At 39.3% G+C, this 9,800-nt stretch overlaps 1 protein-coding gene across 9 annotated transcripts in view; it reads left to right on the top strand.

The window, feature by feature from the left end:
• The window catches only part of FAM135A (family with sequence similarity 135 member A), a 111,343-nt gene that overhangs the window by 79,872 nt on the left and 21,671 nt on the right, over positions 1-9,800 (top strand). For 6 of the 9 annotated variants that reach the window (XR_006885254.1, XM_046639326.1, XM_046639328.1 and 3 more), the window contains 4 exons: positions 2,645-2,718; positions 4,563-4,717; positions 4,937-7,295; positions 8,776-8,936. Coding sequence is in view for 8 of the 9 variants with exons in the window: in XM_046639326.1 (XP_046495282.1) it covers positions 2,645-2,718; positions 4,563-4,717; positions 4,937-7,295; positions 8,776-8,936 (2,749 nt within the window). In the remaining variant the exon portion in view is untranslated. The remainder of the gene's footprint in view (positions 1-2,644; positions 2,719-4,562; positions 4,718-4,936; positions 7,296-8,775; positions 8,937-9,800) is intronic. The other 3 variants (XM_046639333.1, XM_046639331.1, XM_046639330.1) reach the window with 3 other exon arrangements.

The following is a 9,800-nucleotide window of genomic DNA, read 5'->3' as shown; positions in this document are numbered from 1 at the left end:
TGTGTCTGTATTCTGTGTATACCTGTGCCCGTGTGTGCACACCATGCGTGTAGACTTATGCCTGTGTGTGTACTGTGTATACCTGTGCCTGTGTGCGCACCATGCGTGTAGACTTATTCCTGTGTGTGTCTACATTCTGTGTACACCTGTGCCTGTGTGTGCACACCACGCATGTAACTTATGCCTGTGTGTGTACTGTGTATACTCTGTAGTTCTCCTTTTTCCTTTGTCTCATTTGCTCTTTGAAGTGCAGTGAGTTGCAAAACTAAAGAACTTAAACCAGTTAGAATTGTATCTAGTAGTGAGTATAAATCAGCTTGTGTAAAAGGAGGCTTTAAAGTCTAATGCAAGGCGTGGTTCAGTAAACGTTTGTGAGGCTCCTGCCTTCTTCCAGGCAACATAGTTAATAAAGGAGATATTAGACCCTGCACTCAAGATTAGAATCTACCTGGACAGGCATGTATAAAATTATTATAATAATTATTATGTTATTAATAAATTACAGTAATTGCATTATCTTAATAATGAATCATAAATGCTATTTATTATAATTATAATAAGTACTATTAAAATTATTATAATACTGTTTAGCAATTTCAACAACATGTTAGAGAATACAGATGAACATCTAACTCTGTAAAGCGTTAATAAATACCCATTTTGATTGCTCAGAGGCTTTTCTTTAACCTCCTGGCATTTTGCCAAATTTTGAATAGTTGACATTGCCAAATGAGTGAATTTTTAAAAATTAGGGTGTGTACACAAAACTTATTTTACAAACATATATACCAAAGTAGTAATATATACTCTTGTCCATCATTTGAATTTGTAAATGTAACATTTTTTCTGTGTGAGTCTTTTGCCCAGAATTAAGCTGTACTGCCATCAGGTGGCAGTCATACCTTAGATACGGCCACACAATACAGTTCATGGGCTTATTTGTTACACCTTGCCACAGCATGGAAGTCACAGCAGGAGAAAATTTAGACAGAGAACTTCGTATGAATGTGTAGAAGAAAGGAAAGACTTTCTGGTTACGGGGAGTCTCATAGCAGAAGGGAAGAGAGAAGTGGTTTGGAGCACAAAATTTGGAGTTTCTCAAGTCTTAATTTGAATCCCATGTTTATCACTTGCTAGCTATGTTATCTTGGCCAAGTAATTAACCTCTTTGTGCCTGTTTTCTCACTTATTAAATGAAGATATAGCCACTTCATAGGGTTTTTATATGGTTTAAATTAAAGAATGAAAATAAAATGCTTAGCATAGAGCCTGGCAGGTACGATGTTGTCAAGAAATGATGGTTATTATTGCAGGAATCAGGGAAGGTAGGGAGAGAAGGAAATGAGCTGGTTTTGCAGACCCAGCTGCAACGCCAGGAATCCAGGTGACTTCAGGCTGCATGTCTTCACACCTTATAGCCCTCAAGGAAAATATCCCTAATGGACAGATAGGCAGATACTTTTCTTCATCTTTCCCTTAGTTTTGGAGAGGAAGGAGAGGCAGTTGGACAGCATTTGAAAGTAAAGACTCGAATGGCATCCTTCTCAAAGATGCCTCACACCTTCCTCTCCCCAGAGAGGAGACTTGTTCCTCTGAAGACCCAGTCTCATCTGCTCAGGGAAACAATTTAGCAACTCAGAAATTCAGCTGGCCACATCTTGATGACGAGTGTAATGTCTCCAATCTGTTGTACCTTTAAAACCAAAGAACCTTAAGTCAGGTTTCCTTTTAGGAAGGAATCTTGAATGTAATATAATTTCTTTCTCCTCCATGTACCTCAAAACAAAACATCTTTTCCATCTCCTTACTGTTGCTTCATGTTGCTCCAGTAGCTGACAAAGCCTTCCCTTGTATAATTGGAAATGAAAGGGTCAAAATGCAAATATGACAGAAGAAAATTCAGCTAGATTGGACCAGTATTTACCAAGTAACATGTAACATGCTGAGATATAGGCTTTGGGGGATAACAGATGATCAAAACGTAGTTCCTACTCTAAAAAATATTACACGTTAAGAGGAGAGACAATTTGCTTATGCAGTTATTTTGAGGAAAAAGATGTGGTCAGTGCTATCATGACTATTATGATAGCTTATATTTATATACACTTTCCGCATTACAAACTATATATGTTCGTATGACATGCATATGGTGTCTTGTTTGTTCTTCACAATAACCCCATATATAGAACAAGTATTAAGAGTAATGTGAAAGAGTCATCTGAGGCTCAAAGGTGAAATGCCCGAAGTCACAATGCTACTCAGTCATTCACTTGACTCAGCTGCATATACTTGGAGGCCTGACACATAGCATGGTGGAAGTGCAAGCGGCTTCTATCATTTTTCCCATATGCTGGACACTATTCTGGGTACCGGGAATGTAGTGGTGAATGTGACATACAAAATGTCTGTCTTCAAGGAAGACAAATGGTGGATCCATAATGTAAACCTAGATTTCTCATTGTGCATCCTGTTGTTTTTTTTGTTTCCTGCTGCACCAAAATGCAGTGCTTTGGCCACACTGAGGAGGGAGATAATTCTCACAGGGTGGTTATGGCTGTCCTGATGGAAGGGTTCTCTCCCTGCATCCTGTGCCTGAGTGACTTTAAACGTGCCGTGTTATTCATACTCCTGTTTGTAATTTCAGGTACGCAGATTCTCTGAGGCCTTCTTTTGTTTTGAACATCCCAGGGAAGCTGCCATTGCATACCAGGAACTTCAGTGAGTAGCATAAATCCAAAATTAAAATGATTTTGTTTCCTTTTACATAAGATAGCTATCTCAGAATTTATCAGTGATGTACAATATTTACAGTAGAAGAAATTAGGAGAATTTGAAGTTTAGAAATCCCATTTAATCAAATTGGGTCTAGTCTTCTGAATTACTTCATGAAAGATCCATTCCCTACATCAAGAAGCATGTTGCCCAGTTGCCACCTCCCTCCAGATCAGATCTGCTGTAACCTTGTCAGTCCCGTGCAGCATTGGCTCCAGCCTTCCATTGGGCCAACTTGTAGCTTATTTTTGCAGATCAGAATCTCTCGTATTCATCATTATTTACTACAGAATTTCACAAGCAGTCTGACTGGCACTGCCTTCTGTTAGGTCAGTGGTTTACAGTTAAAATATCCAGAATAGATATCATCCATTTTTCCTAATGATTATATTTAGATCTGGTTTTCTTTGTCTTTAAAGGCTATTTTGAGAAAATTATGCTGAGTGAAAAAAGCATAAAAGAGTAAATACTATGATTCTATTTATATGAAGTTCTGGAAGAGGCAAACTAAGGTGAAGAAAGTCAGAACAGTGGTTGTCTTGGGGTTGGTTGGGCTGGGAGTTTGACCAGAAAGACATGAGAGCACCCTCTGAAGAGATGGAACTGTTCTGTATCAGGTGTCCATTCGTCAGACTCTTACAGCTAAGATATGTGAATTATATGTCAAAAAAAGCTGTAAATAATAACAGAGTATGGGGTAAGTAGTGAGTGGAGGTGTAGATAAGAAGGCAAAATGAGATTGTTGGAGCTGAGTGAGGGGGTTTATTAATAAATACTATTCTCTTTGATTTGTTTGAAATTTTCTGTAAGGAAAGGTTTTTTGAAAAACTATTTGTGGGGCCCACCCGGTGGCATAGCGGTTAAGTTCGCATGTGCCACTTCAGGGGCCCGGGGTTCACTGATTCAGATCCACGTGCGGACATGGCACCACCTGGCAAGCCATGCTGTGGTAGGCGTCCCACATATGAAGTAGAGGAAGATGGGCATGATGTTAGCTCAGGGCCAGTCTTCCTCAGCAAAAAAGAGGAGGTTTGGCAGTGGATGTTAGCTCAGGGCTAATCTTCCTAAAAAAAAAAAAGAACTGTATTAGAAAGTTATACACCTTGTTTTAAATAGCTGTTAATTGTGTTCATCAATACATGTTAACTACAGCAGGAGCAATAAAACACATTTTTTTCGACACCATCATCAAATCATTAGTAGGCATTTGAGCTTTTGGTATTTCTCCTACATGCTGTTCTCAGCAAATGAGGAAGTTCAGACATTAAGCATAGATAACTCACTTTGAAGTGACATTAAAAAGTATGGAAGAGGGGCTGGCCCCGTGGCCGAGTGGTTAAGTTCGCGCGCTCTGCTGCAGGCGGCCCAGTGTTTCGTTGGTTCGAATCCTGGGCGTGGACATGGCACTGCTCATCAAACCACGCTGAGGCAGCGTCCCACATGCCACAACTAGAAGGACCCACAACTAAGAATATACAACTATGTACCGGGGGGCTTTGGGGAGAAAAAAGGAAAAAATAAAATCTTTAAAAAAAAAAAAGTATAGAAGAATGTAATAGGAATTAATTGAATAGTTTATCATCAGACCATAATTTTATGTCAGTAATTTGTCAAGAAACCATAATTTCCATTTTACCAGTTTTGATCTCTGATCAAGGATCTCTTCCACAAGGAGGTTGTATCTTGAGGAAGGGGTAAGAATGGTGAGGGGAGGGGGAAGGTGGAGTCTGGAAGGTGGCAGTGGATGTAATTTTTTTGAATTACAGTCTGACGTCAGCAATATTTTTCAGTGCTCAGAGTCATCTACAGATGTGCACCGCTATCAAAAATACTTCCTTCTGCAGTTCTCTTCCACCCCTACCCATTGAATGTAGTGAATTAGATGGAGATCTCAATTCATTACCTATAATCTTTGAAGATAGGTATTTAGATTCAGTTATTGAAGGTAAGTATAATTTAACTAAAATATGTAAGTTGTGTGTCACTTTCAGTATATTCTTCCTTTTATATGTAAAACCATTCCCTAACGTGGGGCTGTTTTGTCCCCCCTCCAGTTTCATTTATTTTTGAGGATATTAGAAAGTTATAGTCAGAAAAAGTAGTCTTAATCATATGAGTTCTCACACCTTGTTTAAACCTGAATCTTTTTTTCTTTGGATAAAAGACTTAGATGCACCCTGGATGGGAGTTCAGAATCTTCAGAGATCAGAGTCCAGTAGAATGGATAAATGTGAGACTGAAGAAAGCTCTCTAGCTGGACTTGCTAGCCCAGAGTTCACAGTCAGACCTGCTGGTGCCTCCAGTTTTTGGTATACAGAAGGTGAAGAACAGCTAACAAAATGTCTGAAAGGAAAGAATGAAGAATCAAATAAATCCAAGGTTAAGGTTACTAAGCTCATGAAAACAATGAAACCTGAAAACACAAAAAAATTAATAAAACAGAACTCTAAGGATTCTGTGGTTTTGGTAGGCTACAAATGCTTGAAAAGTACAGCATCAAATGATCTCTTTAAATGCTCAGAAGGCAATCCTTCACATAGTCAGAAGGAAGGTCTGGATCCCACGATATGTGGATATAATTTTGACCTAAAGACCTACAACAGACAGACAAGTCAAAAGGAAGCTAGCTTTTTGCCAACTAATACAGAGAGAACTGAACAAAAGTCTCCAGATATTGAAAATATGCAGCCAGACCTGTTTGATCCTTTGAACTCTGGCAGCCTAAATCTTTGTGCAAATTTGTCCATTTCAGGTAAACTTGATACCTCCCAGGACGATAATGAAATTACACAAGTGGAGCACAATGTGGCAGCTAGAAGTTCCTCAGAGGATTTCCATGATCAGCAAACGCCATCGGCAGGAGTTAGAACCATTGAAGTAAAGCCCTGTGACAAAGACCCTTTCAGTGGCGAGAAAGTAACTGTTAAAATAGGACCTTGGACAGAGCCTCGACTAGATGAAATGCTGGTGGACAATTTACAGCTACCCAACTTTGAGTCCTTAGAATCTAATGGTAAATCTAAATCTATAGACATAACACTTGAGAAGGAAGCTTTGCAGGAAGCAAAGTGTCGTTCTGTCGGAGAGCCGTTAGCTAAGTTAAGAAGTAATCAACCTGCTGCCTCTGCGAAAGAATGTCATGTGGTAGTGAGTGCAGATGCAATTAAGTTACCAGATGGTAATGCCACATACGCCTCATCTAGATTTTCAGATTCAGGGGTTGAGAGTGAACCAAGTTCTTTTGCAGCACATCCAAACCCTGACGTAGTATTTGAAGTTGTGCAGGGGCAAGGCCCTTCCCCCACTGAGAGGGTGTTTCCTCCGCTTTTGATGAGGGCTGACGCCAGCGTGAAGCTTTCACTAGGCAGTCACTGCACTGAGAGCACCAGCGCTCTAAGTGGGGTGCAGTCGTCTCTGACGTCCATCAACTCACTGCCGTCTGACGATGAGCTGTCGCCTGAGGAAAGCTCTAGGAAACCTGTTGCACCTGAATGCCACCTAAGTGATAGCAAAACTGTGTTAAATCTAGGGACAGTTGATTTGCCAAAATGTGACAATAGTAAAAAGTCAAGCATTATTTTGCAACAGCAGAGTGTCGTATTTTCAGGGCATTTGGACAATGAAGCTGTAGCAATACATCCCTTAAATTCAAGCACTAAAGACCCTTTACAATTTATTTTTTCAGATGAAGATACTTCCAGTGATGTGAAAAGTAGGTGCAGCTCCAAACCTATCTTGGACACTGTGTGCAAAGACTCTCGGAGTCCTGATAGACCTGGCAACCCTGCAGGGGCAGCAAGTGCATTGGCTTCAAATCTGGTCTGCTTAGGCACCCCTTGTGTCGTTTCAGGCTCCATTTCTACTAATACAGAAGTTGGTGAAGATAGAACTGTGAAAAGGAAAAATAGTGATGCATTAAATCTCAAACAAATAAACTCGGAAGTCCCTACAGTTAAAAATGAAGCTCCTCTGGGTACAAGTGACCCTTTTTCAGCCAGTCCTGATATGGTAAAAGAAGGGCTTGTAGAAAATTATTTTGGCTCTCAAAGCAGTACGGAAATTTCTGACACATGTGCTGTTAGCTACAGCCATTCAGTTAGCCCTCAGAAGGAAACTTCTAAGAGAGAAATGAGTACGCTTCAGCAGGAACAGGGTAAAGAGGATGAGGAGGAAGAGCAGGATCAACAAATGGTCCAGAACGGGTATTATGAGGAAACCGAAGCCTCAGCTTTGGGGGGGACAGTAAGTGCTCGCTATACAAACAGAGGTGCACCAGAAGAAGACAGACTTGTCACCTCTGAAAAAATAAACAGTGGCTATCTGAGGGATGCTATAAATGTGCCTACTGTCTGTACTTCTGGTTGTTTGTCTTTCCCGTCCGCACCACGAGAGTCTCCTTGTAGTGTTAAGCATTCATCTAAAAGTAAGTGTGATGCCATTACAAAGCAGCCTAGCAGCACTGGTTACAGCCTCACGTCATCGGTGTCCTGGTATGAAAATTCACCAAAACCTCAAATACAAGCGTAAGTAATGGAGCACAGCAGCATGCGCTACTAAGTATGTAGAGAGAACGTGTGTATATTTCTCTGGTAACATGTACGTTTCGTGTTCTCTACTTTCTGTAATACAAAAAGCGCTTCTGTGATTAGCTGTCTAAAATGGGGAAGTGACTTCAGTACACTCTTTGACAGGCCTATATTTCCCCATATGATAGTCCTGTTCTATAGGCTAGACATTTCTGATACAAATTTTACATTGATAGTTTTATGTTAAAAGTATGGAATAATTGAGGTTAAAACCATTTATTTCATCAGTACCTTATTTCTCCCTGATTAACTCCCAGAAACAAGTAAGGTTTTGTAAGTGCACCTAGCAAATAAGGACAATATTAGGTGATGAATAATAGGTTAGTAAAGACTTGCTGAACCTTCCACACCAGCTTGCGTTGGCTAAGTCAGTGGTTCCCAGAATTGAGATTTCATGGACCAGTAGAATATCCAGAAAAATGTGAGGATGACATAAATTTACTAGCATGGCACTCTTCTCAAAATATTCTGCCTCACTCCAGACAGAGTCATAATCACTGGAGTGAAAGCTCTGGGCGTGCCTACAACAGGTCTTTAAAGTTCCCAGATTATTCTGAGTTATGTAATTAAGATCCACAGTGCCCAAAGCTCGTGAAACCAGAGAGGAGAATTGTGACGTGCTGGGAAGCTGAGGGCAGACCACCTCTGGGCACCTCACACTGTTTGTGGAACTCTGAGGAAAACAGTGGTGTGACGAGTGCTGACGAGTGGCTTCACTCGGTGCACCCTACTCCAGTGAGTGTTCATCAGCTTTCTTGAGTCCAAATGGTACAATCTTAAATAGTTAATAATTGTTTGTGTTTACAGTCCCCAAGTTGATTAGATCTGTCAGTCATTCCAAGTGAGTGTGTGCCACCAATTATGTTTAGTCACGTCTCCCTCTTGATTCTGCTTCTTGTTGGTATTTTGAGAGAAAAATACAAATAACCTAATCTACTGCACACTGTAACCACCACTCTTGCTGTTAGGCTTTGTAGAACAGCTCCTTCCCTTCCGCTTATGTAGGGTTAAAAAGGAGCAGACAGGATAAGATTTGATTACAGGATAAGCATCAGATAGTCATCTTTCCAGAACTTCTCCCAGCTTTTCTATGCATACAATGTAAAATTTTGTAGAAAACATAACTCCACTCCTAATATTTTCTTAGTTGATTTCAAGTTTAAAAGAATATTTTTAGGTGATTTCAGGTTTAAAGTATTCCTTGTATTTGATCAGAATAGGTACTAAAAATAGTAAAGAAAATTACTCTCTGATTTCTCAATCATTCAGGTGATCCCACGCATTTTCATTATTTTAAAACCGAATATTGTTAGATTTCCTCTTCTGCAGTTCTCTAAATTCAGCAGATTGTCTTTTTGGCTCTAAAAATGGAATATAATACTTACTAAAGAGTATCTTTTGTAATATTTTGCTTCAGCTTTCTCCAGGCAAAGGAAGAACTGAAACAACTTAAGCTGCCTGGATTCATGTACAGTGACGTTCCCCTGCTGGCATCCTCGGTCCCTTACTTCAGCATGGACGAAGAGGACGGCTCTGAAGAGGGAGTGCATCTCATTGTCTGTGTGCATGGTCTAGATGGTAGGTAACGCCTGTTGATGTAACCCATGGCAATTCAGTATGCGTTCTTTTCCTAATAGAGCTCATTTAGTTCTATTAAATCTTGGAACTGAAAAAAAGATTTTTAAATTGTTAAATTAATTGAATCTTAAATACATTCTAAAACAGAAATATGCTTAACATTGCTAAGTGTAATATTAGATTTCCTTTTAAGTAAATTTTCCATGGGACTGATATCCATGTGCCAGCATTTTATTTATTTTGACTCTGCATTTTTCTCTTTTCTCTCTTCTCGTTGCTGTTGTCAGCTGTCACCTCATGGCAATCATTGTGTCTCCCTTTGATAGTCTTCCTAGTTCCCTTTTAGCTTGATGCTCTAAAACCCTTATGAGCTAGAAAAATCAATACCTCAGAATTAAAGATTCACTAATTAATTAGGGTATAATTTAAATTCTAAATACCTGGCTTTAGTGCTATGGTTTTATGATAATTATTTTTGGCTACTCATCAGACTTTTTTTCTAGATTAGGAACTATGTTAGAAGATGCCAAATATCTCTAGACTGCAAAGGATTACTGTATTAGAATGTGATTCCATAAGAAGAAATTGACAAAAGAGTTTATGGATTATAAGAGTATAAACATGGGTCTGAGCTGATAACTTCTCATGAAATTGGAGATTTTTCTTTAAAAAAAAAAACTGACTCTCAAGAAATAAACTACCTCCCATGCTAAACTCTTCCTCCCCAATAATAAAATTTCAAAGAATTATCCCCCAAGAAAGACGTCTTGGCCCAGTAGAATCTCTGGCAAATTATTCTTAGAAATTTTCAAGAAATACATTATCTCCATGTTATATAAATTATTCCAGAATAATAGAAAAAAA

This window comes from Equus quagga, chromosome 15, assembly GCF_021613505.1.
Source record: "Equus quagga isolate Etosha38 chromosome 15, UCLA_HA_Equagga_1.0, whole genome shotgun sequence".
In the NCBI taxonomy this organism is placed as follows: domain Eukaryota; kingdom Metazoa; phylum Chordata; class Mammalia; order Perissodactyla; family Equidae; genus Equus; species Equus quagga.
This window is presented reverse-complemented; position numbering and strand designations above follow the sequence as displayed.